At 44.5% G+C, this 16,946-nt stretch overlaps 2 protein-coding genes across 4 annotated transcripts in view; one reads left to right on the top strand and one right to left on the bottom strand.

Annotated features, from left to right (window-relative positions):
* Positions 1 to 4,490: 4,490 nt before the first annotated feature.
* On the bottom strand, positions 4,491 to 15,542 carry OSER1 (oxidative stress responsive serine rich 1). Its single transcript, XM_045833051.1, has 4 exons — positions 15,411 to 15,542; positions 11,614 to 11,730; positions 8,484 to 8,597; positions 4,491 to 5,313 (listed from the first exon to the last, which is right to left on the bottom strand). Exons 2-4 carry the CDS (start codon positions 11,688 to 11,690, stop codon positions 4,629 to 4,631), a joined length of 876 nt encoding a protein of 291 aa, XP_045689007.1. The 5' UTR covers positions 11,691 to 11,730; positions 15,411 to 15,542; the 3' UTR covers positions 4,491 to 4,628.
* A 128-nt stretch (positions 15,543 to 15,670) lies between these two features.
* The window catches only part of GDAP1L1 (ganglioside induced differentiation associated protein 1 like 1), a 48,764-nt gene continuing 47,488 nt past the window's right edge, over positions 15,671 to 16,946 (top strand). For 2 of the 3 annotated variants that reach the window (XM_045833484.1, XM_045833485.1), the window contains exon 1: positions 15,731 to 15,795. The gene's annotated coding sequence lies outside the window, so the exon portion shown is untranslated. Of the gene's footprint in view, positions 15,796 to 16,946 lie in introns of all 3 variants that reach the window. The other variant, XM_045833486.1, reaches the window with a different exon arrangement.

The raw sequence follows: 16,946 nt of genomic DNA, 5'->3' as shown, positions 1-16,946 counted from the left end.
AATGGAATTTACTAAACATGGAGTGAATTTTAAACAGTGTTTAAAAGTACCTATCCTGCCCTGGCTGGGGTGGTGAATTGAGCACCGGACTGTAAAGCAAAGGGTCATCAGTTCAATTCCCAGTCGGGGCACATGCCTGGGTTGCGGGTCAGGTCCCCAGTAGGGGGGTATATGAGAGGCAACCACACAGTGATGTTTCTCTCCCTCCCTTCGCCTATCTTTATAAAAATAAGTAAATAAAATCTTTTTTAAAAAGTATCTGTCCCATTCCTCTTTCTCCTGGGTCTTTTCTTGCTCCATGGTTCTCTGGTCCGATGGAGCAGTCACCTGCTTCCTGTTTCCTTCTCAACCTCTCAAGAGTGACTGCTTCCGAGGGAGCCCAGAGAGAAGGGAACTGAAAATCCAGAACAGAGGGAACCGCACACAGAAATCCACCTGAGTTCTCCCCAGCGTTGAAGACTCAGCTGCAGAAGCCTCGCCTCCCCAGACAAGATTCCTGGCCGGTTAGGTGGCTTCCCACACGCTGGCTCCTACCCTCAACGAGGAGTTGTTCTAAGCAAGGATTATCTTCATTCCAGAACAATGAGTGAGCACGACTCTGTGCCTGGCATCCCGGCTCGTCTCTGTATGCCCAGTGCCTGCACATAGCGGGCGCCCCTCTTCTCCCCTCCTCTGCGGCATCGGGCAATGGACAGCTCCCTTCTTGAAGTGCATTTCCATTTGACTTCTCTAACTCCTCTCTTGGTTCTGCTCCTGCAGCTCCTACTAAGACTTTTGCTGGTTCGTCTTCATTCTCCTGCCCTCTGTGTCTTGAGAATGTCCCAGAGCTTGGTCTTTGGACCAGTTCTTCATCTGCATTTGCTTCCTAGGTGATCTTCAGTCTCATAGTTTAAATAACGTCCATGTACTGATGGCTCCTGTATCTGTGTCTCCAGCCTGTACCTGTCCCCCACATCCAACCATCTCAACATCTCTGCGTGTGTCAGAAGCATCTCGGACTTGAGGAGATCAAACCAAATTCCTGTTTTCCCCCTCTCAGATCTGCTCCTCCAGTCAGCTCCCCGCTTATTAAAACCACTGGAGTCGTCCTCAATTCCAGTCTCTCTCCCACACTGTATGTCGACCAGCAAATAAATCCCTTAAGCTCTGCCTTCAATGTAATTTCAGAGCACATCTCTGCTCTGCTGCCAAGTGTCCAAGCCACCAGAAACTATTGTCCGATTTACCACAATGGCCTCCTGTCGGCCCTCCTTGCTGCCCCCTCCCCTGCTCCCCTGCGCTCACCCACAGCAGCTAGTGCTCTTTTAAAAGGCCAGGTCTGGCATCACGTCTCTTCTCCCGCAGCCCTCACCCCCCCACCGCCCCAATGGTTCCCTATCTCCTTAGGAGTCAAAGCCTTTAAAATGACCTATGAGGGGTTCTGTGATCTGTCGCCGCCCTATGCTTCTTTGACCTTGCCTGCTGCAGGCCACAGATACCCTCGCTGTTCCTTCTGCCATGAACACACTCTTCCCCAGATACCCACATGGCTCGTCCCCTCACTTTCCCCACGTTGTCCGAGTCTCAGCTCAAATGCCACCTCGTCACAGAGGCTTAGCTGATCACCCCAAATAAAATAGCAGCCCCTCCCTCTGCCCAGCCCCTACTGTCCCCCAATCCTCCTCTCTCAGTAGCACTTCCTCTGAAGACAAGGGTGCTGTTCCACTCTCTGTCCTACTCCCAGCACCTGGTACAGTGCTTCTGCTGTGCAGCAGGCACTTGATACATATGCTGAATGAATGAATGTTCAATGAATAATTACTAAATAAAGGTACGTTTGGGATGCTACTCTTCCAAACACGAGAGTTAAAATTCCTCAATCTACATTCTGAATGTTTTTCAAGATGCTTTGGAGAAAGGTTAGTTCAGTAAGTCACACTCACAAAATTTGGTCAAATGTCCCAGTGAGGGACATGTAGTACAGTTGTCCCAACCGGGCCTGGAGAGAGTAATTTTTAGCTTTAAGATGCATGACGTGAGGAAGATACTGAGAGGTACATACTTACCACTCATTCCTCCAAATCTGGAATGCCGACGCCTTCATCCAAGTTTGGGTTCCTTCAGCAGGTTGCTCAGCCATTGGAACCTGGGCTTCTTCAACTCTGACAGCCCCTCCCCCTAACAACTTAGTACGAAGGGGAAGGGCATCACCTTCATTCTCTCATGGCTGTTCCATTCACGTACAGAGCCAGGTGGCTCTGAAAAGCAAACCAAACAGGTCTTAGACTTAGGAACCACCTAAATTCAAGGAACAGGTTTGCCTATGTGTTCCACTCCTCTCCAGTGAAAAAGGGGAAGCAAGACAAGAGTTGTGGAGGTGAGGGTGAGTGGTGGGCACCTTTACAACCAACTCTAATGGCCTGGACTAATGGTTCTCCAAGTGTGGTCTGGGAATCCACTCTTTCAGAGAATCTACAAGGTCAAAGCTAAGCTATTTTCATACTAGCATAGTCTTTACCTTTCCCAAGCACAGTGTCTCACAAGTGTCATTTTCCAGAGGTAATGCGACAAGCAGTGTCCTAAGAGACTAAATGCAGAAGCAGGCAGACATGAGAATCTAGCTGTCTTTAAGCCAGACATTGAAGAGATTTACATAAATGTAGAACAATACCATTCTCCTTCCGTTTTGTAGTAGTATTTTCTGAATTTAAAATGTTATCTATATAGCCCTGACTGGTATGGCTCAGTGGACCAAGTGCCAGCCTGCAAACCAGTAAGTCGTGAGTTTGATTCCCAGTCAGGGCACATGCCTGGGTTGTGGGCCAGGTCCACAGTTGGGGGTGTGTGAGAGGAAACTGATAGATTTCTCTCTTGAACATCGATATTTCTCTCCCTTTCTCCATCCCTCCTCCTCTCTAAAAATAAGATCTTAGAAAAATAAAATGTCTGTATATTAGCATAAATAGATTTATGGATTATCACACGTTTTTTAAATGTTTTAATCTCTAATATGGTGAACAGTGATAAATATAACCCACATAAGCAAACGCTCCTTGGGATCTTCAACTTGTAAGCATACAGCCTTGAGACGGGCAAATTTCAGAACCGCTGCCTTAGCCATATGAAATGGTACGTTATTAGCATTAGGAAACCTCTCAGTTCAAGTTCCTAGTGCTGTACTTTGCTCCCTTGCTTGAACCACACCCTCAGATGTTACTAAATCCATACTAAACCAGTAACTAGCAGGGGTCTCTCACTACTTAAGTTCGGGCTTTCCTGGTAAATATCCTTCCCACCTCCCCAAGTACAGGCCAACTATTTGCAAAGCCCAGACCCCACTGTCATGGATCAGCCCCACAGTGGGGTATTTTAGTAAAGAGCAGCTTTATCTTGTAACCTGAATAAAACAAACTTTTTATTAACATAGTGTTAATGGCTGGACAGCCCTGCTGGTGTGGCTCAGCTGGAGCGTCACATTGTAACTGAAAGGTCGGCTGCAGGTCCGATTGCCCGTCAGGGCCCATGCCTAGGTTGGGGGTTTGATCCCTGGTTTGGGCATGTACAGGAGACAACCCATCAATGCTTCTCTCTCACACTGATGTTTCTCTCTACCCCTTGCTCTAAAAGCAGTGAAAAAGGTGTCTTCAGGTGAGGATAGAATAATAAAATGGCTAGACAAATTTCCACTCAATTCACGGGTATGTTACAATGGTCTGAGTTAAAGGTTACGTGGCTCAGAAAGTTATGTGGCATATGTAAAACACATGTTGAAGCCACCTGTAAAAGACCGGGATTCGTCCTGCAGCTGAAATTGAGGACAGATTTCTTTACCAAACTTTGGAGGGCATTTTTGGATGACTGACCGGAGATACTGTCCAGCCAGATCATCTGAAACTGAGGTAGGAGACCTACATTACGAGTGACTGAACACGCCACACGTACTAAAACGCCAGAGATGGAGGAGCTGCATACCGGAGCCATGTATCACAACCCCTTCCTCCAGTGGAAGTGGCCCTCTCCAAGCTGCTGCTTACCCGAGGAGTTTCATGTGAGATGAAAGGTTTCAGGATAGGATGAACAGCACCAGCAGGGGTTTATTTAGTGAGGGTTAATGATTTTCTCAAACAAAAGAGGGCAGGCCAGCTAGTTTATTCACATTGAATCTAAACCTTAGATCTCTGGCTTAACAATAACATAAGGAACTTTTAAAGACAATGAATTTTGTGTTAACTCAGAGGTGGTTTAAATCAGTCACAGAAATTCTAATATTCTGGGCTGGCACCTACAGCATGACAAGTGTTCAGTCCAGTTACAAGATCATATTTCCTTCTCCTTGGCCATCAAATCTTAAACAGATTTGGAAAATGCACTGTTTTCCAAAGGCTTTGATCACATACTCACTGCTACCCCCAGGAACATTGCTAAGTGAAAGGAGATTTTCTTTGATCGGCTTGCCTTGCTGGGTATGTAAGAACTCAGAAAGTAAGTTAGAGAATAAAGATGAACTGAGATGCCAAGTAAAGTTTTTATTGCAAGCACAGTGAGCAGAAGGAGATGTCTTCTCACACAAAGTGGCTGCCAGGTCTACCGTTAACTAAATCTCTGACAACCCTTCATTGGTCTACAGCATGTTAGTTAGCTTCTTGCTATCAGGTGTACATCATTTCTGCCATGTGGGACATTTTCTTGGGAATATACAAGTAATATTCCAGGTAGCCTGACAGGTCCTCAATGGTCACATCATCCACGTAGACGCGAGCTTGTTCAGAACAGGAGCGGGGAGAGCCAGACAGAGTTCTGGTGTGAAGCGACTGAGAGTAGTCCTCAAGCGCGGATCTTCGTTCCGGGGCCAAGGGAGGGACACTCTGCAGGCCTGAGAAGGAGTACACCTCCATATCATGCCACCTCTTACACTGGCACTCCTTGCCTAGGCATGCGCATGGCTGGCCCGGGTTTAGCTTGGAAACCGATTGAAAGTCAGAGAGATCATTGGCCTTGAGACTTGCTTGGGAGACTTCAGTAGCCTCAGAAGAGTCTTCCTTCGTACTATTTGATGGCAGCCTTGGAACCGAAGTTCTCAAAGGCTCAACAACTGCCCCCGTGTGGTTAGTATCGAGAGGAGAGCATTCTCCTGCACTGAAGTCTTTAGGGGTTGAAATTCCCAGGCCACTGCTGCCATCAGGAGAGTCAGTCTGGCTTTTGTGCTTGAGCTGGCTGCTGGAAGAAGCAGCTATTGTACTGCAATGGATAAACTTCGGAGGATGAAGGACAGGAGACTTAGAACGTCGACGACGCTGTGTTCTCATTGCTCCTCGTGAAGACTTCCTTGTAGAACTAAGAGGGAAAAAATGTACAAGAAGACGTTGGGATACAGAACTCTCCTAAACAAATTCTTTACGACAGTTGGAAATCTGCCTCCTCTCAAGTCTGCAAGTCTAAGGTCATTAGTTTCCCCCAAAGAGAGGTGCCTGCCTCCACTTCAAGCTGCCTACGCCTGTGTCTCAAAAACTCCAACATCTCCATATTTGCAAGCTACGGAAACAGGAGGGGTAAAGGGTAGTTTTTAACTGCATTCCTTGGGCCAAACAGTTAGTGCAGAACACCCGCCCTGCCCCAACCTTTGGCCTGGGAACTCTGACCCAGTGGTGTGGGGAAGCATCCTGCACAGACAACTGAAACTGATGCTATAAAAACTGAATGTTTCTATGCCCCAAATTCAGCAGCTGATGTTACCACTGTAAGGCTAATGCTACAAACAGCCACTATTCCATGATTACTAAACTAAGCATCAGATTTAGGGTTCATTTCTATCACTGGTAACAGCTGACAGATTTACTCCTTGAACCTGACCGGTTTCCCCTCCACTCCCCGCACCTGCCTTCCTGGCCAGCAGACATTCCACACTGTGCTCAGGGCCCACAGCAGCTACTACGTGCATGTTGAGGTTCTGCTGTCAGCAGTCACTGGGCACTGAGAGGTCGCATCTCAGTTCGAGAATGTGCCCTGTGCCAGGCTCCCTCTGGAAGACAGGACATGCTAGAGTCTGGCTACCACGAGGGCAGAGAGTGAAGCTGACCTCGGCACTGCCCCGTACCCACCCATCCCACCAGTCTAGTCACTTCATCCTGAGAGTAAGTATCTCAGGAGCTGAACACAAGCTGTGTCCACCAGCCAGGACAGTGCACATCTGATATCCTCAGATCTCACCTCCAAGCCCAAAATATTTACTATTTGGCCCTTTCTCAAAAAAGTTTGCTGACTCCTGACCTAGAAGGCAGCACGGAGACTTGGACAGTTGGAAAAAAGTAACAGTTAAGTGATGTGTAAGACTAAGAAGTCTGGAGTCTCTGAAAGAAAGACTTCAGAGAAGGAAAAAGTGACTTCTTAAGAGGTAACAGCTGAGAAATATTTTAAATTGATGCATCTACAGCTATAGGAAGCTCACTGAAGCAGGACAAATAGAAATTCACATCTTGACACACTACAGCAAAACTGTAGAATATCAAACCCAAAAGGAACTCTTTCTTTCTTCATTTATTTACTTTTAGAGAGAGGGGAAGGAAGAAAGAGAGGGAAAGAAACATCAATGTGTAAGAGACATCAATCAGTTGACTCCCACATGGCCCCAACTGGGGGCGTGGCCTGCAACCCAGGCATGTGACCTGACTGAGAACTGAACTGGTGACCTTTTAGTTCCCAGGCCAACACTCAATCCACTGAGTCACACCAGCCAGGGCAAAAGGAACTTCTTAAGAGTGACCTGAGACTAGACAGATTATTTCCAAAAGAACAATTAAAGAAGGGTTTTCAATGTCAACATGGAAGCCAGAAGACAATGCATAATACCTTCAAGTGCTAAGAGAAAGTAACTATCAACCTAGAATTGTGATTTCAAGTATATCAAATCAAGTGTATCTTCCAAGAACAAGGATGAAATAAAGACATTTTCAGATAAATCAAAGCAAAATATATTTACCAAAAACATGATGTTATACAACTCCAAGGGCACCAGTAAGTTTATTCTATGTCGAGTTCTATAACACAGAGGCCCCATTTGCTAGTAAGACCTTTACTCAAGGTACCACTGAAGGAAGCACTTTAGTAAGAAAAAAAAAAAAAAGGTGATCCTATGGAAGATCTAAGATGAAAGAACGGTGAGAGCAAAGAAGGTGTAAATGAGATGAATCTGAACACGTCTATTGAAATAAAGCTACATAAAACCTGATTTGTGAGATTAAAAAGTGACGGAATGAAACACTGGGCCACTATACCGTGGAAGTCATGAGCTGGGAGTAAAAGGGTCTCAAGGAAGAGGGTTACAACACTAACTTTTGGCCCTGCGCGGTGCTGCTCGGTGGACCAAGCACCAGACTGGGAACCGAAAGGCTGCTGCTTGACTCTGAGTCAGGGCACAGCCTGGGCTGCAGCCCAGGTCCCCGGCTGGGGGCCTCTAAAGGCAGCTGATCCATGTTTCTCTCACACATCATGTTTTCCCACCTTCTCCTTCTCCCTTCCTTCCCCTCTCTCTAAAAATAAATAAAATCTCCTAAAAAATATTGACTTTTGTCTTTGATATGCATGTATGGTAAAATTTCAAGGCTGACTACTGAAAGAATACAAAGTATACAATCTGCAAACTAAGAGAAGGAAAAATGGTAGAGGAAAAACAAGCCCATTTCAGTTTTTTAAAGGTGAGGACAGAAAAGAGGAAAAACAAAAAATATGGCAAATAGCATAAAGTAAAATGGCAGAAACAAGTCCAAATATATCTAAATATATGTAAATGAATTTAACTAAGTAGTTATAAAAAAGACTAGACTGAATAAAACAACAAAATAAGCTATATGTGTTTATAAGGCACATCTAAAATTTTAAAACACAGAATGGTTGAAAATAATAGAAAAAAACACACTAGGCAAATACTAACTAAAAGACAACTGGATTAGCTATATTAATTCCAGACAAAATAGACTTGAAGAAAAAGCCACTATGAGGAATTAGAACTGTCACTGTATGATAAAAGTCTCAATTCACCGTGAAGACACCACTTTAAACTGGCACGAATGCAGGCTGTACGGCCCTACAAAACAGCCCCAAGATACACAAAGCAAAAATGCAGAGCCTGAAGGGAAAACAGACAAATGCCATCCAGCAGGGGAGACTTCAACATACCTCCCTCAATTACTGACAGATCAAGCTGACAAAAAATTTGAAAGAAGATTCAAACAACACATTTAAAAGCTTAATTTAATGGACAAATACGGGCCCCAAGAATGATTAGAGAAGACCCATTCTCCTCAAACATGGAACATTTAGAGAAATTGACCACGAACCAGGCCATACTGCAAAATCGCGGCAACTTCACAACTGGGAAGAATGGGTCTTGTCTAAACCTTGGGTCTTGGATTCTGTATGATAACATACCCATTTCTGGATACGTGGGAAGGAAAATCCTGTATTTTAAGGTATTGGCATAAAAATCCTTTGCAATACGCAGCTCTTACCCATGCCAACTGTCTTTAGATGCGCATGCGGTTTTAGGCTTGGCATCGTCTGCTGCTGCTCTGACGGACGTTCTCACACTGGAGCCTTCTCCGACAGACAGAGACGCTGTGCACCTGGAGACAAGAACCGAGTTTACTGCTACAGAAAACTGCAAGGAGAACTTACTGCTCCCAACTCTAACAAAGCTACTTTGTTTCTAGTTTAAGTTTCTCAAAAACTGTTCAGTTTTTAGTGCAAATTTTTCTCCAAAACTGAATTTGGAGGATCCCTAATAAGTCCACTGTTGCAAAATGGCAAGCCAAAGAATGATTCTTAAGTATAACCAGCAGCAGGATATAAATAGACTTGAAGGCTGTTTATCTGGGGCAGATCAGGCCTCACGTCCAGGGAGAATGCTAATGACACTGACCACCTACTTCATGTGGGCAAACCAGAGACGGAAACCAAGTTTAGGAGCAAAAACTTTCAGAGACTCAGACTAACTTGAAAATGAATATATTTTCCAATATTATACAACTTTTAGAAAAATATTCTAATTTCTACACTAATAAACTTGAAATATTGCCGAGTTAAATCTTAGCAGTTTGAAATTACACCAGTAATATGGGGTCCCAGGAAAGAAGATGAAAACATTGAAGAGAAAAAAGAGTCATCTATACTCTTACAACCCAGAGATGATCAACACTAACATTTTAGTGTAAATCCTTGCAGACCTTTTCAATACACACTTAAGCACACACAGTGGGCTCCTACCACACACGCTGTGGCACTGATAAAAATCCTTTACAAACAGAAAATCTACTTAAGTAAAATAAAAAGATGTTCACCGAGCCCTGGATGGTGTGGCTCAGTGGACTGAGCACCAGCCTGTGAACCAAAAGGTGGCTGGTTCAGTTTCCAGTGCCAGGTCCCCATTTGGGGGGCACGCAAGAGGCAAAGGATCACACACTGATGTTTCTCTCCCTCTGTTTCTCCCTCCCTTCCCCCATCTCTGAAAATCAATTTCAAAAGATGTTCACTGAAGTATAATTTAAAATAAAAAGTAACCAGGAATAACTTAAATGTCCAGTAATGGGAAACACTGTACTACATAAATGGAATACTAGAAACTTCTAAAAATTAAATGTATAAAGAACTTTTCATGAGAGAATGCTATATTAAGAGAAAACATGGATAAGCACCTATACATAATGATCTGAACTATGTAAAAAAGTGTATAGAGATGGTCTAGATATCAACAGTGACTATGGTAAAATGTGATATTGGCTTCCTTTTTTATTTCTGTGAATTCTTCTACGATAAGCATGTATTATTTTATAGTTGCATAAAAGGATCATGCTGTTTTATAATAAGTATGTTGAGGTTTGTCTCAATAGGACAAATACCATCAGAAGCCAAAACCTGTTCAACAGGATCACGCTTCGCTCCCGGCAAGGCTTGGTGAGTTGATGAGTCACCACCCGACGTCCCACTCGCAGGTCGGCAACACCACGAAACAACTAGAAATGCATGATACACCGACGAGCCTTCCTCCGCTTAGTCACGGCAATGACTCACCCCTTGTACTCGTGCGTGTCAGGTTTTCTCAAATGCTCTCTCCACTGTTCCTTCTCTTTCTATAATTGCACTCCAAACAGACCATATGCTACAAATATATAATATTTGGCCAGATATTGTACATATATTTTAAAACTTTTAATGTTCCAAGTAATTTTTAAGGGCACAGAAACAACTTAATGTTCCAACTTCTAAATCCAGGAGAACAGACACTGTTCCAGGAGAACAGTGTATCAAGAGTTATTTATATAATATAAATGTACATAATAAGAAATGTATATATATACCTGAGTATATGCCGCACTCCTGGTATTTTCCTGCTTTAAAAAAATTCTACACCAGAAATCACAAAGGCAAACACTATGACCACAACCTTGAACTGTTTCTCTGTTTTGTTTCCATTTCTCAAAACGGCTTATAAAGTACTGACCAATTTTAATGGCAAAATGACTACCATGTTGGAAAAGCCATTGGGAGGAAATACATACTTATCTGAAGTATCATGGAAGCAAATGTGAGCACCTGTAACAGCTATTATACAATTAGCACATTTAGCATAAATCCATCTATTAGTATAAATCTCCTCATGTGGTAGGCTAAAATAGTGTTAGCAATAAGCAGCTATAACAACAGCTAACATCTATTTAATTTTTACTATGTAGAGTTACTGCATGCCTTTCACGTTGTTTCCAAGACACCACAAAAAGCAATGGTTAAGAGCACAGGTCTGGACACTAATCATCCGGGTTCAAATGCAGCTCTACCACTTCCTACCAATGGGACCTTCAGCAAGTCGCTTACCTCACATGTGGTTCATCTGTAAACTGGAGAAAGTTGGTACTGAGGATTAAATAACGTGTATGAAGCACTTAGGCTAATGTCCAGGATATAGTGAGTAATAAATTTTAGTGATTATTATTATTACTTGTGGAATATTCTACCCTGAGCTTCCAGTGCCTGGTATTCTTATATCCACCGAAAATCTGAGATTTATTCTGGCCTGGGGCAAAGAATGGGGTTGAGAGGTACTGTGCACAAAACATTTTGCAAAGGGTGAAATATTAACATTCAGAGAGCAGCTGGTCTATAGGTGCTCTAATTAGTTTGGCCAAAGGGACCAAGATTATTGATCTCTGTGACAGAACCCTAATGAATAGGTTTCCATAGTGATAGCCCCCGCAACAGAGTCCATGAAATTGACTGTGTCTGCATACATTTCTATTGAGACAATTCACTTTTAGTGGAAAATACTGTGATTCCCTAAAGATACACGAGGAAATCCCTGATGGGACGCTGATAATGTCTGATGAAAAAGAGAGGGGGAAAGCCCTCCTCCAAGTTAAGGAATACCAAATCATGGAACCTCAGAGTACACGTGACCGACAACCTTTAACAGACTTTCTTTTACAAGTAACACAATACTGTGTAGAATCTGGCAGACTGTCACATTGTTAACGTTTGTATCTTCTACAAATAATGAGCAATTTTAGTAGAGAAACGGCTCTTCAGAGAAAAAGACTATTTAGATCTAGCAAGAATAATTCCCAAATAACATATTATATATTTAATTACCCCGATGCATCCACTCTTAACTTCTTGAAAGCAGTTTGTAGACTCTCCTCCTCTCCATCCTTGGCTTCCGACTTCATTGTGCAAGTTTCTACACTTCTATGGATGTTCCTGCTAATACTGAAAAAGAAAATCAAAATGAGCACAATGAAAACAGCTGGGTTCAAAAGTATACCTTTTGTGAAAATCTTTATTTTTGATACTATTACTGTTTGATGGTGGGGACAGAACAAATTTCTATTGTTAAAAAGAAGTCTCAGTATATGACACTTTTTCTTCTTAGAAAACTATGGGTTTTATTTCTTCTATTTATTATGATAGAATTTAAACTACCGAAATACTTGAGGCAATACCCTTTTACACAGTTTTGGAAACAAGATCACCTAAAATCTGTCTTTAAGTATACTTCTTAAAAAGGGGAAAAATCCAGTTGTAGAGGTGTGGAAACCTGCAGACAAAATTACCTTTGCATCAGAAATAAAAGGGAAAAGCTCAACCAATAGCATTCTGATTCTTTAAAATGCTAGCGAGTATTTATCTCGTCTAACCTTAAAAATTCTCGTTAGGTATAAGTTCATGACACATGGTAGCATTTCTCTAAAGCAATCCTGATCCAAATAATCAATATTCCCACCAACAGTCATATACAGATATCGAGCTGTTACCAGTGTATCAAGCTTGACACAGATATCAAGTTGTTAAGGCAGGATTACAAACACGTTTCAATGATTACAGAATATTCCACATTCTACTTATAAGGTCAATACCTTCATTTGGGTTTTTTAATAGCTTGAATATTTTATAACATAAGATACAAAATAAACTATACCTACAAATCAAAAAGATAAAAACAAACACAAACAAAAGAAAGAGGGTTAGATGCCATCCCAAAATCTAAAGGGTTGTAGGTCTGACTCCCAGTCAGGGCACATGCCTGGGGTTTGGGCTGGGTCCCGGGTTGGGGCATGTGCAAGAGGCAACCAACCAATGCTTCTCTCGCTTTCTTTCTCCCTCCCTTCCCCTCTCTTTAAAAAGAAATAAGTAACACCTAGCCTGATAAACCAAAGTTCTCCATTTCTTTCACCCTAATGATTATATTTAAACAAAGAAAAGGGGAAGGGAGACCAACGAAAGCAACAAGAAACACAACTGAAAAATCTGTTAATAAACTCTTTGAATTTAGTTTCCCAATTATTCTTTCACTCAGGGTAGAATATTAATTAATACCAAATCTTGAACAAAAAATAAACTAGTATCTATGACATCACAGAGAATCAGAAAAAAAAAAGAAAATTAAAAAAAAAAAAAGAAGATGGGGAATATTTGAAGCAAAGGATTCACTTCACCTCTTCTTTATCCCTAACCTGCTACCCCCGACCCCACCCTCCACGGGACTCTCTGTAGACCCCTTGGATCCTTTCTGACTCCCCATCTGCTCACTTCTCAGGGGTGCGTTTGGTGTTACTGGGAGACCTCTAATATTCCAAAGGTCAGGATGCTGTAATATGCTGGATATAATGCAACCCTGTGGTCCCAGTGGTAGAATAAAGCAGCAAGAAACCAAGACTATTCGATGTGTATGTATGTGTCGAGTAAGATGTTTTAGGCAGCTCTCTCTGGGGACTGAAACACGGATCACTGAAAACAGTCTCAGGAGAACTCGGCTAGCTTTCACCTCAACTTCTTCAGAAAAAATTTAAGCGTACCCTCCACATACATTTTGCTGGTTTATTTAACTCAATATATAAACTTGAGGAAACATTACCCATTTTGTACTTCACTGACTTCTAATTCTTTTGAATTTAGGGAAGGATCCTACCACCCCACATATACGATAATGTCCTATATATCTAGGAAGAGGCATGAGCTAAGTCACATTCTAGTATTTTTAAAGCCCCACCACAGCACACTAAAAAGAGTGCTATTGTAGGCTGTAAACAAATTCTTCCTGCTGGCAGAACTAGAACCAGGTTTGACTTAGTTTCCCGTAATCACTTTATAACCAGTCAGTCAAAAGCTCAGACAAGTAGCCCTTATAGTCAAATCATCTGAGCCAGTCTCCCCAACCCTGCAGACCCCACACAAACCCTCCTCCACCTCTCTGGAAACAGTACATCACATCTAAATACACACCACCCAATTCTATAGGCAGAAATCCATTCCTTCCACAAGCAGGAAAGTCTTACCATGGACTTTAGCACTAGACTGGGTGCTAGGGATGTACAGGTGAACCTGACCCATACAAGGGCTGAGAACCCCCTTCCTGTAAGAGCTGGAGTCTCACTCCTGCCCTAAGACTGTGCTAACGAGCTCTATACCCAGATATGTAACTTTTAATTATACAGTGCTAGTTTAATAGCACTGCAGGTGACCTCTAGATGCTAATACAAACTTATTTAACATTCTTGTTGACACTAAAAGTTAAAAATGAAAACAGACCAAAAATAAAACTAACTACAGACTAAAACTTTAGGAATCAAGTTCCATCTCGACTACTTTCAGACTTTCAGCATTGTGGTCACTCCCCTTTTCTCGGTCACATTAACCCTAAGCAAGAGGAGTGTTAGGCAGGGCCCGAGGAGCTAGCGCAGATCATGTTTGTAATTACAAAAGGTCCACTGTGCTCCTCTGTATTCCCGGCTCCCCATTCACTCCAGTCAGGAGCTCTAAGACAAACACTGGGAAACAGAACTGGCTTATCCCTCTCCGCTAACATTAAATTTGTGGGAGACTTTCTCGCCCTTTTCACAGCACTGACTTCTTGAAACTGAACAATTCCCCAAAGATCAAACTTTTAAAGGCTCACTTAAAGTTACTTTATTTTTGCTTTAAGTCAAGTCACACAGAGCAATATATGCCTCAGATGGTCCCCAACCTTTCAAACCAGACAAGCAAAATTCTTTTAAGTTTCTCCAGCAAAAGGGCACATTTCTGGCTTTCAACGAATAGCTTGTGTCAAAATCTTATTTCTATCTTGCGGTTTCAACCTCGAGCCTAGGTGCAAATTTCCAGGACCATGTCAAGACCTGAAAAAGATCAATACAGGATCCGCATGGAAGCCTATCATGAATGTTAAAAACTCAGAAACTCACAGCACATCAGGATGCGTGGAGCCCGAGAAAGAAAACCTTGTCCAGAAACTCGCCAAGAGAGCTACGGTTGAAACAATAGGCCCCCAGCACAAAACATTCCCACCTCTCTTTACATACCTGCTCAACCCCTATAATCTCGTTGCTAGAGCCAACAGAGAACGTTATTCTTTTCCCCCAGAATCCGGACTAACCGAGGTTAAACAAGATCAGGAGTAAAAACCAGAACCTAGGTGGCTCGGAAAGTGCACAGTTGTCCGGGACCCCCCACCTCTGGCTGCCCGGGGCCTCCAGAATGGGAAGTTTGGCTCAGGCGAAGGCTCCAGGGATGCAGGAGGAGGCGGGAGAGGAGCCAAAGAGGCAGCCAACGAGACTGGGGCTCAGAAACGAGCGGGAAACGACGGGAAGGGGCAAAGGGCGGCCGTGGAGGGCGAAAAGGGGAAGCTACAGGCCGGCGGGAGAGGGCGGGGGCCGCGAGAGGGCAGGGAGAAGGGAAGGGGAGAGAAAGCGGAGCTCCGGCAGGACCAGGCCGCAGAAGCCGAGGAGGTGGCCGAGAGGCCCAGGCCCGGCCCGGCCCAGCCCAGGCAGTCAGCGCCGCAGAACGAAGCGGCGAGAGGCGGGTAATCCCAAAGGGAGCCGCCCGCGGCCAGGTCGGGCCAGAGGGCCAAGACCTGGTGACGTGGACCCTCCCGTTCCCGTCACGACGCTCACCTCCTTGCAGCTGCGAAGCTCCGGCTACCCAGTACCGTCGGTTCAGATCGTCTGTCCCGGATCGCGGCGGCGGCTGACTGACCCGGATCCAAACCCGCGGAGGGGGCGGCCCGCGCCTCCGGAGTCGCACTGCGCCTGCGTCACTCGTGCTGGAGGCCCGTCTCCTGTTCATGCTCCTCCCACCCCAGTGACTCGGCAGCGCGGCAAGCAGCGACTGCGCAGGCGCGGAGCTCCGGCCGCGCCTCTCTAACGCCCCGCTCTCACTCCTCTTAGAAGCACGTGCGTCTACGTCATTTCCTGTTATTCTCTTCGCTCCCTCCCCCTGGTGCAGTAGGTTCCCTCTGGGCCGGCTCTTGGGGAGTGCCTACTTCCTTCTCTGTGTCAGGTGAGTGAGTAGGCGTTGTTTTTCATAGTCGCCAAGCCACCTCCATTTCGCGGGGTTCACTGGCCTTGGAGCTCTACCTGGAGTCCCGAAGGCAACGGAGTCCCTCGAGGTGAGACCAGAGTGGGGAGTCTTCGTGGCTCCAGACGCCCTCTGAGCGCTTGGACCGCCTGCAAAAACTCCAGGGCTGGCACACCAGCCCTAGCCTCCCCCGGGGCTTTCAGAGCCTCGGGAGAAGCGAGGCGGGGTCGGACGGGGCCAGGGCCAAGAATGTGAGAGCGGAATTGACATCGGGAAGCTTTCGCGTCCATGCCCTTGCTGTTGGACTTGAGGCAACTTCTATACCCTCTCTCCGCCTCAGTGTCTTCACTTGAGTGAGGAATCCTAACGGCGAATCTCGGGTTTTTTCAGCCACGGACCCCTTTAAGAGGCTGGTGAGAAATAATAGACTCTCTTGAAGAGAAATGCACGTACACTCATTTTTGCAAAAAGTTTTAGGCAGGTCACCTAGATAGGTCATGGGAGGGGGATTTTTCCATGTTTACGATTCTGATGATTGCTCCAATGGCAGGCAGGGAAGGGATGAGCTGTGCAGCAGGCGCCACCCCCTCCATCAATGGGACTGGTTCCGCTGATCTAGCTGTGCCTCTGCGCACTCAGTGGTGGTATTGGCTACAGTTGGTATTGGCTCAAGCTAGGGTGAGAGATGTTGCCGGAACCCAAGCTGGACCCTCCCACCTCCACCCCCCAATACTTGGATATAGTCTCCTAATTAGGCAGCTGAAAATAGTTTGGTATATACAAGTTAATTACAGCCAGACCTTGGAATGCCTGACCCACCTCTGGGAGTGGAATCTACAGGTCATTGTATAAAGTTGTCAAATACAAAGCATGTCATGGGCCCTGGGCAAAACTTTTAAAATTCTGCTTGTTCATACCAGAGGCTCAACTGACAGAGGATGAAAGAATAATTGTGCAGGGTAAAGGTGCAACATAAAACCTAATGATGCTGTGATAATGGCTGCCTTCTATGGTGCAGCGCCTATGTACATGTTCTCATTCAATATCCTGTGACTTCACACTGCAGATGAGCCACTGGGCCTCTGAGGGATTAGAGAGTTTGTTCTAGCTCCTTTTGTCTGGTGGTAGTAGGT

This window comes from Phyllostomus hastatus, unplaced genomic scaffold (assembly GCF_019186645.2).
Source record: "Phyllostomus hastatus isolate PE091 unplaced genomic scaffold, TTU_PhHast_1.1 phas_contig_17, whole genome shotgun sequence".
Lineage (NCBI taxonomy): Eukaryota > Metazoa > Chordata > Mammalia > Chiroptera > Phyllostomidae > Phyllostomus > Phyllostomus hastatus.
The sequence above is the reverse complement of the archived record's forward strand: the minus strand, read 5'-3'. Positions and strand labels throughout refer to the sequence as shown.